Source organism: Canis lupus, chromosome 5 (genome assembly GCF_048164855.1).
Source record: "Canis lupus baileyi chromosome 5, mCanLup2.hap1, whole genome shotgun sequence".
NCBI lineage: Eukaryota > Metazoa > Chordata > Mammalia > Carnivora > Canidae > Canis > Canis lupus.
In genome coordinates this window covers 34909359-34935688 of record NC_132842.1, presented here as the reverse complement: position 1 = coordinate 34935688, position 26330 = coordinate 34909359, and the positions used below count along the sequence as shown (strand labels likewise).

The following is a 26330-nucleotide window of genomic DNA, read 5'->3' as shown; positions in this document are numbered from 1 at the left end:
TAAAGGATGCCTTAGTGCTTCTAAGTTTTGGCAATTATGAATAAAACTAGTATACACATTCATGTGCAAATTTTTGTACAAATACATTATTTCCAGTTCATGTGGGTGAATATCAAAGAACACACTGCTGGATCACATGGTACAAGTAGGTTTTATTTTGTAAGAAACTCCCCAACTGTCTTCCTAAATGGCTGCACCAGTCTGCATCTCCACCAGAGTGACGGATGGTTCCTGTAGCTCTACATCCTCGCCTGTATTTGATGTCGTCAGAGTCCTGGATTTTTGCTAATAATTTATAAATATAATTTATAATAATAGTTATTATTATTGACATGATGTTTAACATCTCCTCCTCATGTATTTGCCATCTGAATACCTTCTTTGGTTAAGGTGTCAGTTCAGATCTTTTGCTCACTTCTTAATGGGTTAATTCCTTACTCTGGTCTTTGGAGGTTTTTTTAATATCCTGGATACTAGTTTTTTTATTTTTTTAAAAATCAGAACTGTGTTTTGCAAAGATTTTTCTTCTGGTCTGTGCTTTACCCTTTTCATTCTGCCTTTTAAAAGCAGAGCAGAAATTTCTAATTTTAATGAAGCTAAGCTTATCAATATTTTTTCTTTCATAGAGTATGCTTTTTGTACCTAAAAAGTCATCATCAAACCCAAGATCACCTGTATTTTCACCTATGTTATCTTCTGGGAATTTTACAGTTTTGGGGTTACATTTGGGTCTATGATACATTTTTTGAAAGATTTTATTTGGAAAATGAGCAAGAGAAGAGAGGAACAGAGGGACAAGCAGACACTGCACTGAGCACAGAGCCGGCTTGAAATCAAGAGTTGGATGCTTAACTGACTGAGCCACCAGGTCTATGATGCATTTGAGTTAATTTTTGTGAAAGGTTTAAGATCTGTGTCTACATTGTTATTCCAGTGCTGTATGTTGAAAGAACTATCATTTCTCCACTAAATTGCCTTTGCTGATCAAATATTGACTATATTTGTGTGGGTCTATTTCTGGGCTGTCTACTATGATACATTGATCCATATTATTTCATCAACATCTGTCTATATCACCACTGACTTTATAAGTAAGTCTTGAAGTTGAATAGTATCAGTCCTCAACTTTGTTCTTTACTGTGTTAGCTAGCTCTCTGGGGTCTTCACCTTTCCACATATACTTTACAACTGACTTGATATCCACAAAATGATTTGCTGGAATTTTGGCTGGGATTGTGTTCAATCTGTAGATCAAATTGTGAAGAACTGACATCTTGACAATATGGAGTCTTATCCGTGTACATGCAAACTCCATTTATTTAGTTCTTATGGCTTATCACTTTTATCATTTTCCTCATATAGGGTTTATAGATTTTTTTTTTTTAGTTCAAAGTATTTCATTTTGGTGGTGCTGATGTAAATGACATTGCATTTTGAATTTTGAATTCCAATTGTTTGTTGCTGGAATATAATAAAGTGATGTTTTTGTATGTTAACCTTCTATCCTGCAACTTTGTTATAATCATGCATTCCAGATTTTTTTATTCTTGGGATTTTCTACATAGACAATCACATCATCTGTGAATAGAGTTTTAATTCATCCTTATCAATATATATAACTTCTGATTTCCTTTTATTGTCCTATCGCATTAGCTAGGATTTCCAGTGCAATGTGAAAAAGGATCTGGTAAGAGGGGTCTTTGTTGCCTTGCTCCTCATTTTGGTGGTTTATCATTTGGTTTCTCATCACTAAATATGGTAAGTTTTTTTTAGATGTTCTTAATCAAATTGAGGAAGTTCTCCTATATTCCCAATTTGTTGACACTTTAATAATGAATGGGTGTTAGATTTTGTCAAATGCTTTTTCTGTTACCTATTGATAGGGTCATAGGAGTTGTCATCTTTAGTTTCCTGATGTGATGAATTATGTTAACTGATTCTTGAATGTTAAACCAGCCTTGCATACCTGGAATAAATTTCACTTGGTCATGGTATACAATTTTTATACAATATTGCATTTGATTTACTATATTGTTGAGGAATTTTTAAAATCTATGTTCATGAGAGATAGTAGCCTATAGTTTTCCCAAATGTGATGCTTTTGTCTAGTTTTACTATCAGGTTAACACTGGTCTCAAACAATGCACTCTCTCTTCCTTTTATCTCCAGGAACAGAATATAGAGAGAAGCATAATGTCCACTTTAAATGTTTGGTAGAATTCACTAGCAGCCCATCTGGGCCTGGTGCTTTGTTTTGGAAAGTTATTACTGATTCATTTTTTTTTGAAAAGACATAGCCTTACTCAGATTGTCTACTTCTTCTGGTGTGACTGTTGACAGGTTGTGTGTTTCAAGGCCTGGGTCCACTTCATCTACATAATCAAATTTGTGGACACAGTGCTGTTTGCAATATTCCTTTATTGTCCTTTTATGGTCTACAGGATAAGTAGTGAAGGTCAGGTTTTCATTTCTGGTATTAGGATTTTTATCTTCTCTCTCTTTTTTTAATTAACCTGGTCAGAAATTTATCACTTCTATTGATCTTTTCAAAGAGCCAGTTTTTGGCACCTTTGACTTTCTGATTTCTTTTCAATTTCATTTTTTTTTTTTGCTTAAGTTATATTATTTTTCTTCTTTGTATTTACTCTGCTCTTTTCCTAAGGTTGAAGCTTACAGATTTTAGATCTTCTCTTCTAACACTGGATTCTGCATATTTGCTTGTAAGCATTAATTTGCCACATTTCACAAATATTGATCACTGGTATTTTCTCCTTTTAGTTCAAAATATTTTATAAATTTCTCAGGCTTCTTTGATCCATGTGTTATTCAGAAGCATGCGGTCTATTCTCCAAGTGTGTGTGACTTCTCCAGTCATCGGTCATGGATTTTTACGTTAATTCCACTGTGGCTGAGAGCATATTTTTATTCCTATTCCTTTCAGTTTAAGAGTGTTTTATGGCCCAGAACGTAGTCTATTTTGGAGACTGTACTGTGTGAGCCTGGGGATGTGTTTTCTGCTGTTATGGCATCAAATACCTTATGCCATCAATTAAATCTTCATTTCAACCATATCCTTAACTGATTTGCTACCTACTGAATCTGTCCATCACTGATAGACAGATGCTGAAGTGCCACTGTAACTGTGGATTTGTCTATTTAGGTCTGTAGATTTATTGTCTTATCTCGGGTATTGTGATATTTTGTTAGGCAAGTGCACATTAAGAATTATGTCTTTCTAAAAGAATCAACCCCTTTATCATATATAATCCCTGGTAATTTTTCTTGCTCTTGAGTCTGCTCCATAAAAAATTAATGTAGCTACTCTAGCTTTTTAAAAAATGAGTGTTAGCATGGTATATTTTTCTCCATCACTTCACCTTTAATCTGTGTCTCTCAAGACAATAGACTACAGTGGCTTGTGTTTTTGGTCCACTCTGATAGTGTAACCAGTGCATTTACATCAGTAACAGTTTAAGTGATTTGTATGTTTCGATTACTATTTAACATGTTAGTTATCTATTGATTGCACTTGTTCTTTGTCTTCCACTTTTTTCTGCATATTCTAGTTTAAATTGAGTATTGAATCTTTTTCTCTCTCTTTACTCCTCATATCAATTATACTTCATTTTTTACTTTTACAAGTGGTTGTCCAGCACTTTTTACAAGTAGCATTCCAGCACTTCAAGGGTGGTACAGATGCTTCATAACAAAGCATACTCAATTCCTATCTCCTGCCTTCAATTACACTCCTGCCATTCATTTCACTAATGCATATGCTATAATCACTCAAAACATTGTTCCTATTATGACTCTGAACAAATTTCTAAGAGCAATTACGAATGATAAAAACAACAGATTTTCTTTTGTCTTTGTGTAATCCTTCTCTAACATTCCAGCTTTCTTTACGTAGATCTGAATTTCTGACGCCACTGCCTTCAGTCCACCAATGAACCCATTTGTTATTTGTTATGGTGTCTCGGTTTCCAGCACTGCCTTTACATTTTTTCTAGGACACCTACCTCCCCCACTGAGATCACCCACCCCCGTTTTGGCACAGTGATTTTTCCCAATGACTTCAGTTCACTGATGGATCAAAGAAGGGTGGCTGGTTTTCCATTGCTTTCTTGTTGTGAGGATCCATGTGACAAAGTCCATGCATCTACTGCATGCTGGCATGAAGCCAAGATGATCTCCTCTACTCTGTTTTACTCTTTCTCATTTCTCCCTCCTGCAGACTTACTCAATTTTCCTTTTCCAACTTCCTAAATTTAATCTTTATTTCTTCAGTTTGCAGAATCACTTACTATCTACTGTAAATATTTTAGGCTATCAATTTATTTTATTTTATTTATTTATTCATGAGAAACACAGAGAAGCAGAGACACAGGCAGAGGGAGAAGCAGGCTCCACACAGGAAGCCCGATGTGGGACTCAGTTTCGGGACCCCAGGATCATGCCCCGAGCCAAAGGCAGACATCCAACTGTTGAGCCACCCAGGCGTCCCTAGGCTATCCATTTCTAAGTACCACCTCGGTGCACATCACAAATTTTGTCTATTTTTTCACCTGAAAAAGCCTCTGAATGTGTCCCTGTTTTCAGCCAGCAACCCACCCCAATCCAACTAATCTATCCCACACTACCTGCTATACACAGACATTTTCAACATGCAAATCTGATCTCATTTTCTGTTTAAATGACTAGGCACAGATACCAAGATTGAGTTCATTTTCGTTAGTTTTAAACAAATAGGACTTTATAGTCTATCTTCAAATGCATCTTCCATCTTCCTTCCAAGTCTCCCACAGCCTTGGTTTTAGAGAGCTCAGTGGGATAAAACTTTCTGCCATAGCAACTTTGCACACCTGCATTGCCCACCATTTGTCTTAAATGTGGCTAGAGAAGCAAAAAACCAGAATTTTAAATTTAATTTAAATTTAAAAGGCCCCATGTGTGTACTGGGCTACCACAATGGACACTGCAGCTACAGATAAGCCTGTCCTTCACTGGAAATATTCAGCTGAGTAGGCAGTCTGATTTAGTGCATTCTTCTCTTACTCTACTGTAACAAAATAGGTTATTTCTGATTTATACTAAACAATGAAAAAGATTTAGTTCATAGTTAATCAGATTGCAGAGTCAGGAAGCATATTAAAATCAGTGAATTTAAATTGACTGGAGAAAGAGAAACCTTCTCAATGTAGGAAATTAAACTTTAATGTCAAGGAAAAACTGACTATAGGGTAAATACACTGGTTGGAAGCAAACACAGTATCTTCCGTATTTGTGTCTCACCTACAATAAATAGCAAATGCTCGGTTCACAAAACTGCACGTGTGTTGAATGGATACCAGGCTACCAGCCCCTACGGCCAGCAAGTGAACACTGCCACACATCGGACTCTAAACTGTCATCAGCACAAAACCACCCTGAGGGGTGGGCTCGCATGTAGAAGTTTGTAGTGATCTCCTTTCCACTTTTAAAGAACAACTTCATTTTTATAAGTCACAAGGAGTGGCTCTTGAATGACCCAAAAGGACACTTTAAACTGTTAAAAATTCATGAAAACATTAAAAAGCTTTTGTTTATAGGACTAATGCCTTGATATTTACTGTATGAGAAGGAAACTGAAAAACTTTGAGATGCAAGACTTCTCAATCATTGTCTGCACAGTCAGAACGCAGTATCACCATATCCAGCAGCCCTGAAAAAATCCATGTACGTTCCTGAGAAGGTGAGTGTGGACAAAACAAATCAGGTGTCAGTGTCATTCCAGAAGTAGTTTGACCTCACAGACATCCATGGAGGGTCTCGGGGTCCCCCTGGGTCCCTGGAGCCTGTCTGGTCTGCTGTCCAGGAAGGAGCCTGGGCTCCATGCCATTCGGCCTGAAGTGCGCACCGGGCCCTGGGGAGGACAGCCGCTCTAGCCCGTGACACATACAGAACGGAGAGGTGCTTTCTAAAGCTATTTGTCAGTTCACAAAGAGAAAAACCAGCAGTTTTAAGCTTATCAGGAAACCGTATGCTGCATGTTTATTTGAACGTTCTTCCTTATAGTTGGTCCTGGTGTGAATAGAAACAACACAAATCCCAAAGTGTTCTTTCCTAGGGCTTCTGGCTGGGGAGAAGGGGGTATTAAAAAACAGCTAGAATTCCTTTAACTTCTAATTTAGACTTATCAAGTAAAAGTAATAAAGTGCCCAATACAGAGTTTGGTATTTTCTAGGTACTTAGGAAATGCCTCTTCATTAATTCACTTTCCAAATCAAATTTTAGTTTCCAAATAAAGTTATTTAAAAAGAGGAGAGGTACACACTATTATAAAGAATTCTAGTAGTTCATTACAATGTAAGGCCATGGGTTTGAAAATGAAATGGAAAAGTATAGCCAAGAGAGATTAAATTTGAGGCTATATGGTTGACTGAATTGATTGTTAATTAGGGCAATTATCTAAGAGATAATAGAATTACTTCTTGGTTGATATAATTTGGTCAGTGAAGCATCCAAAGTACTTCTACTACAAGCTGAGTGGTCTAAGAATTCCAGAAAGCAAAATCTCCTGAGGGCCACAAAACTTTTTGAGTATCTTAAGTCTTCCATGCTGGCTCAGGAAAACACAAACCAGAAAATCCTGACACCTGGACACTAGCAATCAGCCACAATAAGCTCTTCAGACTTCATTCCACATTTTTAAAAAGAATTTGTGAACATACAGTGAAAGTGCAACTCACAATACATTACTGAAATATCTAAATTATGAAAACTCAGGATTAGCTTATTTTAACAAGAGGAAATAGCAGAGAATAAGGTGGTGAGACCATCAGATGAGCCTAACAATGACCCCCAGGTCCTCATTAGCTCTCTTTCTGGGTGGCCGCCACAAGACACAGGAGAGGCACCCATGTTGGTTCAAGAAAATGAGAGCCCCACTGAGCTTCAAAAGCACATGCAAAGGGCCTCTGGATAGGTTTCTCCACGTAAATCAAGCAGTCATTATTTATTCAAGGTGAGAGGAGTATGAATTTTTAGAAATTAAAACAGTCTGTATACAGTAACATTTACACAGTATTCTCTACACAGTAAGTGAAGGTGCAGGGCCATTTCCAACAGCGCTACCCTACGATGGAAACCTCAATCCTCTAGTGCAGAACCAGAGACGATCACCTGTGCAGCCACACAGCCTCTGCATGCATGAGTCAGCACACATCCCCGCACTCATATACCCCCACGCTGACTCACCCTCAAGGTCCTGTTGCTATTACCTTTCAACAGATGTCATCTCACTGACACACTCATCTTCTAAATGTGCATCAATCTCAGGGTCTTTCTAATTCCTCTGTGTGTAATTCATATGCCATAACCCTACCCAAGTCCCCCCTAAATCCTAAACGTCCTAAAATCTTCGAGTGGTACCCTGTCATCTTCAGGATAAAGCCTAAGTTCCCAAGCACAGCACACAACAGACCTTAAAATCTGGCCCATCCTAATTTCTTGCTTTTTCCCAACTGTGCTAGGCTTCTTCACCTTCTTTCCTTCCAAAAATATTAACTAGGAGCTATTTTAGGTGCTTGTCATCCATGAATGAACAAAAAACGATCCTTGTCTTTGTGAGCCTCATGTTCCCATGGTAGACTGGCAGGCAGAGAGGTAGAGACTGATAGGCAGATGCACAGACAATGACAGGTAGGCAGGCAGGAGGACGGATGACTGACAGTGTCAGAGGCGATGACTGCGATGGACACACGCGCATCAGGAGGGGAGGGCAGGGATTGTGTGAGGTGACACCGTGTCATACCGCTTTAACTGGGTGGTCAGAGAAGGCTCACAACAACAATAACCCTTGAGCAGAGACCTGATGGAAAGGTAACAAGCAGTGTGTGTATCCAAGGGAAGAACATTCTAGGCAGCAGGAGCAGAGAGCGTAAAGGCCCTATAGCAATTAGGTGCTTGACAAACATCCAGGAAGCCAGCATGGCTACAGAAAGGAGATGAAAGACAAGACCATGGCGTGATGGGAAGCCAGATCACGGACGTGGCAGATGCGAACTGTACTCTGAGAGCAGTAGAAACTACTGGAACACGGAGAAGAGGAGTGTCACCAGCAAGCCCATGTCTGGGTCGCTGCTCTGGCTCTTCCTATGGACCATGAGCTCCTTCACCCAAAGCAGGCAGAGCTCCGGACTCACCCCCACGTCTGGGATTCTAACTGGAAAGGACAGACACAAAGTGTAGCAGGCGTCCCACATCCGCCACCTCATGAGGATGCTACGTGACATGAACAGAGACCGTGAAGTAGGGCTCCAGGTGCGCTGGACCAAGACAGGTGCGGTTCTCTTCGAAGAGGGCGGTGCTCCTTCACCACCACACTCCACCCTCATCCCTCCCACATCTACGCCTCCACCGTTTCCTACTTTGTCACTTCTCAGACTTCTATTGGAAAAGAAAGCGGTGAGGCAACCAGCTCCTGGCCTGTGTCCTAAAACAGCCGGGAGGACTTGGAGAATAGCCTTAGCCAAGGCCAGGAAACATCGGGTTTATCAGCCCCATCCCTCGTCATTAGGAAAGAGCGGTCACGCAGGAAACAGACTGGGCCGGGTCTTAATTCCCATCTAAATCTTAAAAAAATTTAACACAGAATGTCTGAGCTTAGAATGAGGCATGTGTTTCAATCTCCTGTGTGGTAAGAAGTCAGCCAATAGAGGCAGACAGAGCTAGATCTGCACTGTATTCTGCTGGTACCTGCCATGTCACCATTAACCACCACACACTCCCTGCCCTTGCAGCTCCTCATCTATAAAATGGAAAAAAGAACACCTGACTAGTTTCTGTGAGAACTGAAGATAGTGATGATAATAAATGTGTGTCCACATGTATTTGCACATCTACATGTGTGGGTCGGTATCCACATGTGTATCTCCACGTGCACGACTACCTACGTGTGTCTGTGTTCTGTGTCTGCATGTCTACACACGTCTACGTATCTAGGTCTCCATGTGTAACTGTATGTATCCACAGGTGTGTCTATGTGTGTACTTACACGTCTCTGGGCCAACATGTCTGCCTCTGTTTGTACTTACGTGTGTGTCTGTGTGTCCACATATGTGTCTCCTGTGTGGGGGCTGTGTATACATCGATACGTGTATACGTGTGTGTCTGTGTACCTGTCTACACTGTGACTGTGTGTGCATGTATGTCTACTACATGTGACTTTGTATGTATCCATCTGCATGTCAGCACCCGTGTGTCTACTATATGTGTCTATACTACTTGTCTCTAAGCACATGTGTCTACTGTATGTGTGACTACATACATTCACATGCGTGTCTATGCTTGTGTCAACTGTATGTGTGACTAGGTGCGTACATACATAAAACACTAACATGGTGGTGCCAAGACAAGTGAGGGAACTGAAGCATTTCATGGTAAGGTGACAGCACATGTGCGCGTGCCTCCACCCAGCTAACCATCTGAGAGGCGCCTCAGACACCCGAACGGGGGTGGGCTCCTGACACGTGCTGGGAGTTCAATCACCTCTGGAAACAGAAGGTGTAGCTGAGAACAAGCTCCTGCCTCACTCCATCCCCACCGACCCCACATTGAAGCATCTGAGGGGGTGGAGGGCAGAGCGCTGGGCCTTCACTGCCTTTCGAGCCCACTCTTACTCCAGGACGATGACCCTGATGTCATAGGGCCCGCCCTGCCCCTTCCCACCTCCTCGGCCGGAGGCCAGCCAGGAAATGAGGCAAACGGCTCCTTGCAGGAAAGGGTGGGGGATGGGGCTCGTCACCCCCACTAGTGGAAGGAGCCATGAAAGAGAACCAAGGGCCTGGCTGACCCCCAGCTCTGCTGTGAACTGCCTGGGCCACCTCATCACACAGCCCCGGCTTCCTCCTCTGCAACGTGAAGGAGCAGCAAGTACCGCACCTGTTTGTTGTAAAAACCAAGTGAGATAGTACCTGTGAAAGCGCTCTGCAAAACCTGAAGTGAAATACCAGGGTTATCTCTTGTCATTGTCAGCAATCCACGTCCACCCAGAACTGAGGTCCCAGCAACAACACTTACTGAGAATTTTCCTTAGCAACTGTAGTTAGGGAAGCAGGAAAAAAGCAGTTTTAATGCAGGTGCTGGGGGGGGAAAAAATCTCTCAGAATAACTAAAATATTAATCACCATACAAATTTTCTGATGAAAGAAATTATCGGAACAAAATTAACGAAAGAAATTTAAGCCAGCCAAACCCAGGAGACGGCCGCAACACAAGAGAATCACCAAGACAGCATTCTCGTACAAAGCACCATAAAACACAAAGGGAAAAGAGAACATAGGAAAGTTTAAAGATTTTCTTTTTTTGAAAACTACTTGAGAAACAGAAATCCTGGAGTTAAAAGAGAAGGAAAGAAAATTATATCAGTAACCAGGATGATGCAAAGTAAAACCAAATTGCTAGATAGTAACACCTAAAAAAAAGCAAAACTGGGCTCATGAGAGTAACCACTGTTCACGGTTATGAAATTTTATTTTTATTTTTATTTTTTTAAAAATTTTTATTTATTTATGATAGTCACAGAGAGAGAGAGAGAGAGAGAGGGAGAGAGGCAGAGACACAGGCAGAGGGAGAAGCAGGCTCCATGCACTGGGAACCCGACGTGGGATTCGATCCCGGGTCTCCAGGATCGCGCCCTGGGCCAAAGGCAGGCCCTAAACCGCTGCGCCACCCAGGGATCCCGGTTATGAAATTTTAAAGAGTGGACATTATCTTTAAAAACATGAAAAGAGTTACTGCTTACTGAGTTTGGACGTGTCCCCTGGGGGTATATTTGTTCAGGAGACAGGAGGTCATCACCTGTGATCCCACAACCAACCAAAGGACATTCAGATGCACCCCGTCCTGCCTCTTGCCCACAGCTGCTGCACACACACACCCGCCACCCGTATCACCATCACTGACTAGGGGACTTGGCCTTACCTGACCGATAGCGCTCATCTCGTGACCCTGAGGACCTTCGGCGGTGATAGCGAGTGGAAGAAGCAGGAGTGACGGGAGCCCGGCGCTCGGGAGGCAACGCTTGGTCCACCCCTGGGTTGAGGGAAACAGCAGAGTAAGGTAAGGCTTTACTTGGCGGCCAGAGCTAACACACTTGGTTGAGGCATCTGGGGGGACCGGGCCCTGAGTCCCTGCACACCTGCTGCAGCACACGAGGAGCTGGAGCACATGAGGGCTCGGGCTGGGCCAGGGGACATCACGGACACCGACGGCGAAGGGAGAAGCATTCCGGGCAGGGGAAGACTCACGCCCCGACACTACAGCCGTTAGAGACACCAGCACAGGCTGCCTAACGTCACCATCAGGGAGAACACGGATGACAAAAATGGAGCGCAAACAACCAAGTCACAATGTCCTTCACACGATAAACTAGAGGAAGAGTCACATTAATTCTCGAGGGAATTTAAAATTCTGTTGATCATTAAAGGAACCTTGACATTTAATCCCGTTGGATATCTTAACAATACAATTCAGGGAACCAGGACTGAGCATAAATTGTTCATCTTTGTTCACTCGAAATTTCTAATTCTGAAATCTTACTCCCTCTGATGTTAAAAAACTGAAAAGTTTTTAGTTCGAAAAGGCTTTGACGAATTACTGGACAGGATAAGACGGTCAGATAAAAATGATTTGATGGGTAGTTGTCAAAAGCTGACCTAAATCTGGCGATCATGATACCTATTGCACCGCGGATCTGGAGCAGCAAGAGCACAGTGTCGATAAAACTAAGCTCGTGCAGAAGGAGAGGGATTCCGAGCCCCGGGCATCAGGCAGTGACTGCTGTGCCCTCAGAACAGGGCCAGCAACACATGGAGGAGAGAGCAGGCCGGCGCTGTTTTAACAAACCCGTCAGTCCCTGGTTTCCTGTGATGGCTCCGTGAGGGTTAACTGTACCAGGGACCCAGTGTTTGTCTCATGCTAGTGATTTCTGCACCTCAATTCTTTTTTTTTTTTTTTTTTTTTTTAAGTAGGCTGCACGCCCAACATGAGGCTCAAACCCATGACCTGGAGATCAACAGTCATGGCTCTAGCGATGGAGCCGGCCGGGCGCCCTGGCCTGTTTGTGGTCCATGATGGGTGAGGTTAACTGACTGCAGGTTAACTGCATTTGGCGAACTGCACTAGAATCATGCGGAAGATAACTGGGCCGCAGTCACTTGGCGAGCTCCTGTGCGCGCTCCACTGACACGCCATCAGACGTCTTGATGATGCAGCCGTTCAGCTGCCTAACCCGGTCCAGTGACAGTCTGCAAACGATCTCTTAACAACAACAACAAAAACCCACTATGCCTCTATTTTCATTGAACAGACACACGGAACTGATGAACTCAAGGAGCGCTATGACGTCATGATGAAGAGTGGTGGCCCCTTGGCATTTATGTTCCTGTTTATAAACATGAGCTGACGATCCCCCAGTTGCCGTCTTCAGACAACACACGACCATTGGGATCCAGAGTCGCTAGTGTGCCATGAATTCCCTCTGCTTAGACTTGATTATTCCCTAGTTAACATCAATCGGTATCTTCCGATTCCATCACGTGGTTTTCAGTGGACCTCTTGCTCTTTCCTTCAGAACATTCCACCAGAAAGGAACACCCTGTCCAACACTTCCTCCCCCGTGAGCAATCCCCGACGATCTGGGGACAGCCTTTCAGCTCGGTGTCTTCTTCCCTCAAGACCCTCCTGGTGGGTAGCCCCTGCCCTAATCTGGGCTGGCTGGTCCACACCAGCCGCGTACCCTCCACAGAGGTCCCTTCCTCCCGGGACTTGATTTTGCCTACACGTCTAAGCAAAATCATGTGTGAATTTGAAATCTTGAAAATGTGTGAATACGTGTATTTGAAAGTTACGTGCGTTCGTTGCTCCTCACGTCCGTTGCTGAGAAGTTAAACATCATCCTGATGGTACATTACTCAGGAAAAATCGGTTCATAATTGTTTCTTTTCTCGTCTGTGAACTTTGGCGGTTTCCTCCTTACTTCCACCGAAGGAGCTACAAGCCGGTGTCTCCCTCCCTCGCGGGGTCCTCGCCCGACCCACCCCCGCAGGTCTACCCGAGCGCAGCCGTCCTTCCCGCACAGACCTCTGGCCACCTGTCCTGTGACCCCGAGAAGCGTCCATCACGTGGGGCCGGAGCTCTTCTTGCTCATCTCGCCATCCAGGGCGTCTGCTGGGATCCAGGGTCTGGCTGCGGTCGCCTAGAACCCCAAATCCAGGAACTCTCAGGCCTGCTGCTCCAGAGAACGAACATCTCCGAGGAGTGAGACAGGGTCTCCTGCTTCCTAGACGCCGAGCCTGCCGGCCCCCGCCATGACGCCCGTGAAAGCAGCGCCGCCTGCGACGCTGGGCACCCCTGTCATCGACCCCGCAGATCACAGGACGAGTCCCCGCGGCTGCCACTGTCTGGTCCCACAGGTTACGCTTCATCTGCTCACAGACGCGTCACGCAGTTCCGGGAAGAGTGAAGCGTGCACCCCCACGCGCCAAGGTCAGACCCGCCTGCTGCACACGCAAAGCGCCCGAGCTCCGTCAACCTGGGCCCACAGCCCGCCCCTGGGCCATCCGTGGAACCCCACCCACCGAGGCCGGGAACACAGCAGACAGCAGCTTTCAGAGAAACGAGCTGATGGAACAAGAGAACAGCTCCAACAGCTCACCAGCCACTGGGCATCTCGAGAACCCACCACGTCAGCGAGCACGTTTCCGCCGTTCATCTCCCGTCACCGTGACCGGAACCTGAGGCAGCCTAAAGAACATTCTGATGAGAAAAAGCCACCAAACGTGCAGCAACTGCAGGTTAGAGTTTCCACCTCGTCAGCACAGGGGACCCACGGAAGTGACCGAGGGCCTTCCCGCCGCCCAAGGTGGCGCAAGGATGCAACTCGCCCCCGGAACGCACCGACAGCCACGCTCGCACCCCAGGCAAAACCTGCTCTGGGGAAAGCTGTGGGCCCCAGAGACCACGTGGGGAGGTGAGGGTCTTGGGGGACAGGGTCACCCCCAGACACACCGCAGACCCCAACTCGGTGGGTCACCGAGGGATGAGCACCCACACCTGGCATGCGTGAGCCTGTGCCCAGCCCACACAGTGGTCGCTCGCCAGGAGCCCTCGAATGTTCGCGGGAGCCGCCCCTCCCCCCCAAGACGGGCGCCCTGGGCTCAGGGACAGGCTGGGGGCAGAGGGCGGCTCCCCGCATCCTGGTGTAGCCACCACCCAGCACCCTTCAAGCCCTCCAGTGCCCGTGGTCTCAGAGCCGGATGCACGCCCACCAGTGACCTGCCCAGGCCAGGCCGCCTGGACCAGACCAGCTGCCAGATATCTGACAGCGATGTGTGCCCCGGATTCCAACCTGGGGCTGCCTGTCACTGGTCAGCTCATAGGGTCCACGGGGGAGCCCTGCCCACGGGCGGGGGGGTATGCTCGCGGCAGGTGCAGGGTCCCGTGAGGCCCCCAACGTGCCAGGTCACACGGCCCAGCAGGACTGTCCACTCGAGAACCGCGAAGGGACTGGGGAGGAAGGCAGCCAGGCAGGCAGATGGTCATGCGCCCCTCCCCAGGTCCCCCTCCCTGCCCCTGCCCCCCTACCCAGCCACCACCAGTCACCCACACCCAGTTCAGGAAGGACAACCCTGACCCAATTCTGTAACCTCCACGATCCACCACTTCCAGACCAGATCCCGGAACCCAAACTGTCCTCACAGGAACCGAGGGATGCGGCCACACAGGCCCTGTAGCTCAGACACACCACGGGCTTCAGGCCACGACACCTGCATTGTAGACGACACCTGGTCACTCAGGACGTCCAATGTTCCAGGAAACACTCAGATGGCAAAGGAAACATACGAAAAAGTCTTGGTTTTTGACAAACTTTCATAAGAAGCCACGAAGGGTTTGTGGAAGACGACCTGAGTAAAGATGCACATGGGATCCAAGTCTTACCCTGAGCCCGTGTGGACCAGAAAAATCCCTCGGCAGCGACATCAGCTCCCGCTGGAGGTGGGTGACCTCCCTGGGCCTGGCTGGAACCCACGCCTCTCTGGTCCTGCCCCCAGTGGACTCCAGCACCAGCCGCTCTGCCCAGGCGGATCCTGCTCCAGGACCTGGAGCCGTTTCCGGATCGTCCGCCGCTCTTGTGGCGATTACAGCCTCACAGTAGCACTTACGTCTGCAGCGCAGTCGAGCCTCGGCCAGGAATCCGCAGCACCGTCGCTGCGCGTGCAGTAAGGGACTCTCCACACTGGCCCAGCGTCGGCTCCATGGGGTGGGGTGAGGTCACCTGCCCGACCGCAGAGCCTTCGGTCTCTGCCTCTTGCAGCAGAAGTCCTTGCCGGAACCCAGTACGGATGTGCCGACTGCAGTCCTGTGTCTGCATTCCAGGTGGATTAGGGACTCACTCTGTGGACATGCATAGACGACCCTGCCGGCAGGGCACCTTCGTGCTCCCAGCACTCGGTGTTGGCTCAACAGGTGGAAGCAGCTCGGGAGCCGGCGCCCGCGGTCAGGAGCAGGGCTTCTGCGTGCCTCAGGCCCCCACACAACATCGCGCTCCCGCCTCCACTCACACTCCGGGTGCCAGCATGGACACAGGGGAGGAGGAGCCCAGCCGGTGAAACACCAGGATGCACAACGGGGACTCCGTGTGACCAAGCCCTCGGCTGCGAGAAGACACATTTGTTCAGCAGCGAGAGCAGCGAATTATGGGCCAGGATGGCGACCGTGGCAGCGTCGCCTGGACACAGTTCCCCTCCAGCTGAGGGGGGCTCAGGTCCCACAGCGAGTCGATCTGGACGCGATTCGTACCGAGGCACAGGTAGGGCCGTGCACAGCGGCCAGTGTGGCCCAGGAGGCCCCCGCACCCCCGCCCTGACCCTGGCACACGGCAGCCTGGCTACGGCTGCGTCCTCTGACACGAGAACGTCTGTCTTCCTAGACACCAAAAGCGCATGATTCACAAGCTCTGAAGTCAGCTCCTTGCGGGAGATGCCCTCACAGGCCTGGAAACCCAGCAGGAGTGTGGGCCCTGGGCATCAGGCAGCTGTGCTGAACCACCCGCCCCGGAAACGTGACGTCGGGACAGCGTGTCCGCAGTCAGAGCACCAGACACGGGGCTGCTGGGCTGAAATCCAGGATCAAGGATCGTAACACATGATCCAGCCGATGAGGATATGCCGAGGCCCCGAATCGCACTGTCCCTTAACCTCCCGGGTACGGAAACAGCGGGAACCGTTTACTCTTTAAAAGCATCCAGATCAGAAATGAAGACAAAGCCGTGCTCAGAGGAGGTGCCTGCAGCGCGACCGTCCGTCTGCTGGGACGTCGGGGGACTGCACAGGGCTGAGCAGCATGCGGGCACCCGCCTCACCGCCCACGGGAGCTGTGGCCAGGAGGACACGGGGCGGTGTCAGAGGCCTACACTTCCTGCCACACGCATGGGAGAGCATCCTCCTCCCCGGGTTGGGTGGGGGTGGAACCGTCGAAGACGTGACTGTGTGATTATTCCAGTATCATGGTGAAGCGAGGGACCAGGGGGCCCGTGCGGACTCTGGGGTTGTTGCAGCAGTGACCCCTGAGCTGGGCTCTGAGCAGTGGTCGGGTGTGGGGGCAGAACACACAGGCCCTGCAGCCAGGAGCCTGCGTCACCCGGGAGCGGACAGTGGCCCTTGGACGCCGTCGTGGCCAATGCTCTGCACAGGGCTATCTGCGTCCCTCAGGAGCAGCAAGGCCCCTCATCCTCCAACAGATCCCACGGCCAACTCCCGGGGAGCAGGAGAAAGCCGGTTCCCTTGCCCTCCGGGCCCGTGGCTGGAATTCACGGAGATCTCCGCAACTACGCAGTCACGGGAAGTCCCTGAGCACAGAGCCACGGCCTTGAAGGAAAAGCCAGGGACACGGCGCAGATGAGATTTCCAGAAAGGACTCACCCGAGACACGAGCACCGGGTCACAGGAAGTAGAGTCTGGCTGATTCGTGTGTGACAAGAGAGGACGACCCCGCTCGGCGAAGGAAGTGCCGGTATTTGTGGTCACGCTGGAGTTCCACTGCATCCCATCCACGGCCTTTCGCCGCAGAGACACAGTCAGGGAAGCCGACTGTGCTGTTCAGGGAAGCCCAGAGATGCGGGCCGACAATGGGGTCGGCTTTCTGTTTTTTGAGCTTTATCGGGTTTGGAGACGAATGGGACATTACAGACACAGGGCTGGTCCCCGACAGGTATATCTCAACTAGTATTTTCTCCTCGAAGATGACTCTCTGGACGGGTTTTCTGACCCCTTCTTTCCTTTTAGCTTCCGACTCACTTCTTGTCATCTAGATTTAGGGAAGCTCTCAGCATCGTGCTCCCCAAAGACGTCGTGTCCTCCGGGGTGCCGGAGTCCCAGCAGGGGCTCAGACCTTCCCGGGGACAGACTCGCAGTCCCCACTGTGGCCCAGCGCTCATGCGCCCGCACAAGCCACACTAAATCGGAACCGTCAGTCCCGAACGCAGAATACTGTCTAGAAGTATTAGTTTTCTCTGACAAAAACCACTTAAAAAAAAAAAAAAAAGGCTCACACAACACAAATGCCCTGATAGGAGCACATCTGGCAGGATAAGGCGACCGGCTATATGTGAGTGCCTGTCGTGAGCCCCCATCCCAGAGTCTCAGACGGGGCACACAGGGGACAAACACTCAGACTCGGAACCCCGGCTCCCCGGGCCGCATCCCCAAGCTCTACAGAGTGAACAGACTCACGTGGGCAACTCCTCAGAAATAAAGACTCGCAGCAGAGCCTGAGCTCCTGGACCTGGAGCCACGGGGGCGCCTGCCTTCCCCTCCCGAGGGGCACACAGGCCCCTGGAGCCGCGTCCCCACGTCTGCACCGGCCACGCCAGGCTTCCGTGGGCCGGGAAGTGCACCCCCCGCCAGCACCCGAGCCCACCACCCTGCGTCCACCTACTGCTCCCGGTCAGCTGGCGGCCGGCCCGCAGGAGAGCCCCGGTAGCCGCCGCCTCCAGACCCCGAGGCCAGCGCAACATCAAACGTCTCTCTTTACTTCTTCGGGATTTTCAAATAATGGTTTTTGTTTGAGATAAAAACATGAAGTTACCCTAAAGCTGACAAATGCTCATTTTCTTATCCTACCGGGAGATGCATGGAGCTCACGCCTGGGGGCTTCTTACACGGAGAACGAGGCCGACGGAGGCGATCGAGCGTCGGACGGCTCGATCTACCCATTCTTCTGTTCGCCAACCGCACGGCGCCCTCTGGGAAGAGGATGGCTCGCTCCCGTGGAGCTCAGGCCCAGGGGCCGGCAGAGGCCAGACACACAGGAGAGCGGAGGGCCAAGCATTTCAACAGGAACGTCACCATCGGGGTCGTAACACGCACACCGCACGTTCAGAGGAAAGGCTCGGAGGGCCCAGGGGCTGCGACCGAGAGGCGGCCTGGGAGTCTGGAGCCCCCGTCCCTGCCCGACCCCACATCCCCGGCGCCAGCACAGGGCTGCGGGAGGACTGGCGGACGTGCGCCCACATGGGGTGCCCGCGGCGGCGGCAGCGGCGGCAGGTGGACGGTCTGCCCCGCGAGGCCCCGCCGGGGGTCTCTCTCAGGGGAGTGCGCTCACCGAAGCGAAAGTAAAACAGCGGCCGGTTCCCCGCGGTGCTGGCCGCCCGCTCTCTGACCGCGGCGTCTCGGATGTCGCACACCCCGATGTTGCCGGAGTGCAGCGCTCGTCCCGGGGCTCCTTCACTGTGCTGCAGTCTACACCGGACCACGGCAGCTCCGTTCGCTGCTGTAACAAGTTGAAAAAAACTAATTAATGCAAACTTTAGTTTTTTTTAGATTTGTTACAGCACTGAGCAGAGCTGCCGACCCCATGCAGAATGGCACGAAGAACACCAAAGGGCTACGCAACACGGGCCACCCTCAAAGCCCCTCCGACACGGTCAACCACGTTCTCCGCGCCGCCGCGGCTCAAGAACGTCTCCCGGGAGCGCGCAGACCTGCCTCTGTCTCACACATCAGGATCCTACCGGGACCGGAGCCTCCAGTCTGCCCAGCGGCCCTTCCCTGAGACGCAGAGTGCCTCCCGCCACAGGAAGGGCAAGGCCGGGCCACGGAGACCACCGTCGGCTCAGCGGTCCTGCTAGAGGACGGTCGGGGCATCTGGCCGCACCTGCCCTGAAAGCCCTCCACGCGTGGCTGTCACCAGCCAAACACCTGACTCAGCTGCAGTTCCCTGAATACAGCAGCTGGCAGGGATACCCAGCCGCCCGCTGCGTCAGGCCAGCGCCGCAGGTCCACCTTCATGGAACTTCCTTAAACATCAGCTAAGACACGTACACAGAACCAGAACAGAGCTGCAAACGACAGGACCTCCGCACAGAGCCGGCTCCCTGGAGGGTGCGCTGCAGGAAACGCCGCGGCCGAGCTAGCGGCCCCTCTGGCTGTGTCACAGGCTGGAGGGCGGAGGGGCAGACAGGGTCACGTCTCCACCAGGAGTGCCCGAGCCGACATGTTTCAACGTGGCAACCACGGAGCTGAGGAAGGGGGCCATCCTGCTCCTCTGCGGACCGGGGTCAGGTGCACAGCAGTCCCAACACCCAGCAGGTTAACGTCACCCCCGGCTGACCTGCGCTTCAACCAGGGCTGAGGTGCTCGAACCCCACCCTGGCAGCACGTGCTTCCTCCCACAGATGGCAGACGCTCGAAGGACACACTGTGCACTGCAGGGAAGAACCCACCGCATTCTGGGACCACGTTTCAGTCCCACACGGGGTCCCATACGGTGTCTACATTCTACGTCTGCCCCCCTGTGACATGCACAAAAACCTGTGGCCAACTGGATCTGTCACCATCAGCAAGAATGTTCAACCCGCTAAACCAGAGTCATGTTTGCATCCTAAGTGCTCTCGTGGTTTTGGTTTGCAGTAAGCATTGCAGGGTGATCAACACGTTCTTGCCTTCTATGGACGAAATACGTATCGACTTTGTCAGGCAGTCACAGAAGAGTCCCATGTGCCTCCCGTACCCACACTGCCACCCCACGGCGGAGCTGGACGTGGCCAGCGTCACACCAGGACCGTGACCTTTGCACGCGCTGGGCACCACAAAGGACTCGCACTCCCCGGTGTCTCTTGCACATCATACTTCACTCCTAAGATTAGACGCTCTATGTACCGTACGTACTCGGAGGCTGGGGCAGGTAGGCTCCGATCAGCTTCGACCTCTTCTTTTCATATCCTTTCTGGGTGATGTCGCCTGTAAGAGAAGGAAGGAGACATTCAGAATGGCCTCAGTGTCATCGGGTCACTCATCAGACCCTAAGATGCTGCGAGTTACGCCTGTGTCTTCTGTTGGCCTTTTAATCATGATTTAGAGAAGAAAGCACCTTGTCATTCACCTTGCCCCCAACCCCTGCCCTCAAATAGCCATTTAAGCCCCATAAAAACCTTCATGCTTGTCTCAGCCCCTCCCTGCAAGGTCTTGGCGCTCACAGGACGTGGAATCAGAGCCCGGATGTTCTTCACACCACCAAGTAGAAACCCCCCAACTCTGCACGGCTCTGTTAGGCCAACCGACAAGGGACTGTGCAGGCATCGGCGCTGGGGACGGCCACCCAAAGCACTCAAGTTTTAATAAAAATACAGCAAGTTGGTGAATTTGCTTTTTCTAATGACATATGCTCACTAAATTATAGCAAACCATAAAGCACCCCGAGTGTTTGATGACTGACCTGACCAACCCACAGCTCCCCCACGCAGTCGTGGGCACACCATGAAGTGCACACCTAGTTCTAAATAGCAGAAGTCTACAGAGAACGCATCCCACCATCAACCAGTGAGCATTTCCGAGGCTAACGGCACACTGGGGGGCCGCTGTCCGGTGTACCTGCACCATGGCCGTGCCCAAGTTCAATCGACACCAAGGCTGCTCATCTGCTTTTTGGAAATGCTCCAACTCCCCCCTCATTTTATTTATTTTTAAATATTTTATTTATTGATGTGACAGAGGGTGAGCGAGCACACACGTAAGCAGGGGGAGTGGCAGAGGCAGAGGGAGAAGCAGACTCCCCATAGAGCAGGGAGCCGACACGGGGCTCAACCCCAGGACCCTGAGGTCATGACCTGAGTCCAAGACAGATGCTTCACCCACTAAGCCCCCCGGGTGCCCCTCAAATCCCACATTTTAAAAGGATGCCTAAAATCTCACAACCAAAAACCCCATACGCATCTACACACTGTGGAGCGAGCAGGGAATTAGAGCACGTTCACGGGTCACGCCTTCTGACCTCTGCCCCCGACCACTGCCCCTCTTGTAACATCAAAGACGAGAAAACAACGTTACACCTGTGAGGAGCCAGCCTGAAACCAGAGGAAACCGCTGGGCGCCTGGAAGCCGTGGGTCACGGGGGGGGGGGGGGGTCGGGGGGGGGGGTCGGGGGGGGGGTCAGAGGCGGGCGGGCCCCCAGCCCCGCTCACAGACGAGTCTCTGCTCTTCCTGGACGGGGCAGGAGGACCCGAGCCGCCCCCGCCCCGGGACCGGAGAGCAGCAGGCGCCGCGTCCCTGGGGGCACGACGAGGTGGCGGTTCCCAGTGCCCTCCGGCTCCCTGGTCTGCTCCGGCCGGTGTGGGGCCAGCGCGGGGCCGGGGGGGCCTGGGCTGGCAGCAGCCCTCGGGCTGAGTCCCGCCTGGGGAGCCGACCTTCCCCCTGCGCGCTGCACCCAGAAGGCGGCTGACGTTCAGAGGCAAGGACGGGGAGCACGGCTGCGCCCCGGATGACCCCGGACGAAGCTCCGTGTTCCGGCCTCACCTCGCCATCGAGACGTTCGGCCGCAGGAAGACTAGCCCTTTCCCGGGAAGATGAGGACTCTCCGCCACCTCGGAAGATCTGTACAGGGATGTGCGCGGGGATCTGCGTGGGGACGCATCCTCGGGGGCGCCTGACCCCGCGCACGAAGGGCTGACGGCGGGACGCATCCATGCCCCTGAGCGGGTGACTCGCATGAGCCCCGCTACAGTCCTGCTCAGGAGCAGCAGCTCTCAGGATTTCGGGAGACCCCGCTTGCTAACAGCTCTCACAACCTGCCGAGTGGGAGGACGCGCTTTTCATGGAGTAACTTCACGTGACTCGGGGCCAGCTAAGTCCCGCTCTGGTGGGCAGGCCGGCTGGCAGACCGCCTTCCCAGTGCGTCCTGTGCTCCGCCCCGCGCCCCAACCCAGACCGCTGGCTCCTCGCCCCAAATGCCTCCAGTCCTCACGACGACGGACTTCACACGAAAGAAACTAGCAAACAGTCCCTGTGTCTCTTCCCCGGGGCCCCAGATCTAAGCAGAACACACACTCGGGACGCGTCTCAAACTACTCCCCCTCGAAGCTGCACCTGAATGGTCCACCCCGCCACCTGCTCCGGACGCGCGCCCCGACAGCCCGGCCCGGCCTGGGGCTCCAGCTGCACACACATCGCACCAGCCACATGGGGCCATCCTCACGACGTCCTGGAGGGCCGCTTACCGTTTGGCACACACACGAGCGGCCCACCCTCAATCCCAGGGTGTGAGCCTACGTGGATGGCGTCTGTCTGCCTGTCCCCACACCTGCCCAGGGGGACTGCCGGGGGCCATCTGGGGCAGGGTGGACAGAGACCCCCAGACCCCCATGATTAAAGCACTGGAGGCCACAGCTGGAGTGCGTGTCCCACAAGGATCCAGGGTCTGGGGTGAGGGCAGGGCCACTTGGGCTCCCCGAGCACCACAGCTGGCAGGGGACGGACTGTGGACGGACTTTACTGTCCATGGAGGAAGTCCTGTTGCTCTTAACTCCGCAACTCCTGTAGCCTCTGGTGGACGACAGTCCATGGGTCACCACCTCTGCAAATGTTCGCGAGCAACTTTCTAGCCGGAGGCGTCTCACGTCCTGCCCGTGGGGCTGACACAGCCTGTGAGGGTTTGGAGGCTGACAGGGTAACGGGGGAAGAGTGAGAGAGGAGTGCGTGGATGGCTGATAGGAGATGGACAGACAGGGGGCAGATGGACGGACGGGCACACACACAGACGGTCAGATGGATAGACAGAAGGAGGACACACACGGATGGGCAGACGGACAGACCCATAAGGATGAGACACACGTGGACCTGAGTGCTAACACAGCTCCGCCACCGGCCGACCCCCAGACAACGCCAGGACATCACCAGAACAACACAGCTCCTCCAAGTCTCCCTGCAGCTCGAGGACCCCCGGGCGCCCCCACCCAGGTCTGCCAGGAGCACGCAGCCCTCGGGGTACAACTGCATGTCCGAGGCAGAAGGTCAGCGCAGGGGAGCCGCCGCCCCATCACAGCGGAGGCAGGATTCTGCTCGCTGGGGCTCCGGCTGCCCCATGACGACCCTTAGTTGTCACTCCCGCGCAGGGACCCCGACCCCAGGACCCCGTGCTCCAGCGTGCGCCTCGCGCACCCCAAACGGCGCGTTTCCAGGCTCCCGCGCTCAGGCCGCCTGCCCACCAACCCCGGTCACCAGGAGTAAGGACGCGGGGCGGGAGGGAGGAGGAAACAAGCCACCTTCACCCTGCCCTGCGCCTCCCCAAGGACACTTACACCCTCCTCCCGCAAGTAGCTCCGTCGGACTTGACGTTCAGCAGGAGACCTCAGGGCTCCACGTTCTCCCGCAGACGAGCCCACGTGCACGCACGGCCTACGTTCAAGGCGAAAACCCACGTGAGGCAAAACCAGCCACACGCTGCTGAGAAGAGCTGCGCCTCCCATGCCCCAGGAGAGCCTCCTCTCACTCGGGCCGTGACCCTCTCAGGCAGAGGAGGTGGCCACACCGACGCCGGCACCAAGGGGACACCATGGGGTCCCGTCCCAGCCCCCACCTGGCTCCAGAGCTCAGCTCCATGGGGACGTGAGCAGGGGTCTGTGCAGGGGGCATGGGCAGGGTAACTGTGCAGGGTACCTGTGTGGGGATCTGTGCAGGCACCTGTGGGGGGGACATGTGCGAGGACCTGTGTGGGGATGTGTGCAGGGACGTGAGTGGGGATCAATGTGGAGATGTGCTCGGGGACCTGTGCAGGGATCTGTCCGGAGGGATCTGTGTGGGGATGTGGGTGGGGAACGTGCACAGGAATCTGTGCAGGGACATGCGTGGGGATCTGTGCGGGGAGGTGCTTGGGGACGTGTGCAGGGACATGGGTTGGGGCCATATGCGGGGACATGGGTGGGGGATGTGCACGGGACATGGGCAGGGGCCGTGCACGGGGTGTCAGTGTGGGGACGTGTGCAGGGTACGTGGGCAGGGACATGGTCAGGGGATCAGTGTTCAGGGGGATTAGTGTGGGGCCATGCGCGGATCTGCACCTGTGTGTTGCTTGGAGCAACTGCAAGGGATCATGCTGTCCCCGACGAAGCGCAAGGCCATGCAGAACCCCATCCCTGAGTCCCCAGAGAAAAGGAGAAAACGACGCAGGTACGGCTCACCATCCCCACCGGGCCTGTCCGGTCGCAGCCTGAGGAAGGAGGGAGGCCTCGTGCCCGACCCCATGTGACCCCGCAGCGAGGAGGCGGCGCGAAGGCTTGGCCAGGACCACAGTGTGAGTGACAAATGCACAAACCGCCGCGTCTGAGCAACAGCGCTTGATGGGAAGTGGAGGCACGTCTCTGCGGGGAGAGGCTTGGACCCTGAGCCGTGGGAACCACCCACGCAGGCGCCTCTGGGCATGCAAACCCGCCTCCAGCGGGTACAGGAGCACCAGGGCCAGACAAGGTGATGCGGTGACGGGCCACGCTCCACGTTCAGGTGGGTCGGCATAGCACCCGGGGTCTGCCCCGGACAGGCTGTTCCTCGGGACGTCCTGTCGCCGTGCAAAGGGTCCCAAGGTTTCATCCCGTTCACTCACTGACCCAGCAAACACCTGGTACCACGTACGGTGCGCCGGGCGGTCAGCAGGGCTGCGGGGACGCAGCCGGCACTAAAGGTCTACTCAACGGAAGATTAAGGAAACAGCCCTACTCTCACTTTTGACACTTTCTTTACAGATGGAAATAGGGGTGCCTGGGTGGCGTGGTCGGTTCAACGGCTGGCTCCTGGTTTGGGCTCAGGTCTTGACCTCAGGGCCCTGGGATCAAGCCCCGAGTCCGGCTGCGAGCTGAGCAGGGGAGCCTCCTCTCCTCCTCTCCCCTTCCGCCCTCCCCCTGTGCTCCAAAGTAAGTAAATCTACAAAAAAAAAAAAAAAAAAAAAAGGTGGAAGCAAAGTAGTGACAAAGTTAACGATTCCAAGGACATTCTTAAATTGCCCCACCTGGCAGAGTAACGGGAAATAACGAGAGACACAGTCCGTGTTAGAGACAGTGAGAATGGCTATGCTCTCCCTCCTGCTGGCATCACGATGCAGAATGTGCCAAGACGTTTAAATCTTATCTTCAGATCATATATATAAACTCACTTATTTTAATCCTTTCTAAAATAAAGGCTCAGTGCTGAAAAGGCTGGCTGTCAACCCAAGGGACTCTGGGAGCAGGGAGGAGAGAGGGCGGACTCGGTGATTTTACGCAGTCGTCATTTCTGTGAGACCAATGAGCTGCAGAGGTTCCTCCAGCAGTCTCCTGCCAGCCGAACACACCTGAGCTGGATGACAGCCCTGCGTGAGGCTTGGGCTCCGATCAACAAACCTTGCTGCAGCTTGACGGTAACTTTTCAATCTTTACAAAGCAACACATCGTAGGTCCCAATAACAGGAAGGGCGAGCACACAGAATGACAGAAGAATCCTCTCCTATAAAATGAGGACAATCAGTAACTACGGTCTAACTGAACGTACAGAGCGGGACTGACGACGTGGTCCTGCTGCATGTGAGCACAGAGCGAAGCCAGTCAGATCAGCGCAGGACCAGGTCGCAAAAGCGTGAAGTGAAACTATTCTCCATGGATGCGTAAGCACAACAGCCTCCAACGCAGGAAGGATTCGACGGCAACCCTTCCCCACCTGCTACTTCGCAGCCAGGTCCCCGGCATGGGAATCCCCACGCACACCGACTTCCACGCCAGCCCCGCGCCCACTGCCTCCCTGACGACTCTGCTGCAGCCTGCACCCAGCCAGGGCACATGACGGGAGACTGTCAGAGGGAAGCGCTGGGAATAAACCTGCCTGGATCTCAGTCTTGGTCCGTCGCCAGAATGAGATTTGGATGAACTACACAAAATGACCATGAACCCTCGAGAGAGAAAGAGTAAAAAATATTTCCAACTGAATAAGAATGAAAACCAAAATCTGTGGAATAGAGCCCAAATAGTGGTTAGCAGCAGACTTAGGGCAGAAGAG

At 52.1% G+C, this 26330-nt stretch overlaps 1 protein-coding gene across 5 annotated transcripts in view; it reads right to left on the bottom strand.

The window, feature by feature from the left end:
- The window catches only part of DIP2C (disco interacting protein 2 homolog C), a 251485-nt gene that overhangs the window by 140640 nt on the left and 84515 nt on the right, over positions 1 to 26330 (bottom strand). For 3 of the 5 annotated variants that reach the window (XR_012031074.1, XM_072825987.1, XM_072825983.1), the window contains exons 2-4: positions 20208 to 20279; positions 18643 to 18810; positions 10963 to 11073 (exon numbers count right to left, since the gene is read on the bottom strand). Coding sequence is in view for 4 of the 5 variants with exons in the window: in XM_072825987.1 (XP_072682088.1) it covers positions 10963 to 11073; positions 18643 to 18810; positions 20208 to 20279 (351 nt within the window). In the remaining variant the exon portion in view is untranslated. The remainder of the gene's footprint in view (positions 1 to 10962; positions 11074 to 18642; positions 18811 to 20207; positions 20280 to 26330) is intronic. The other 2 variants (XM_072825984.1, XM_072825985.1) reach the window with 2 other exon arrangements.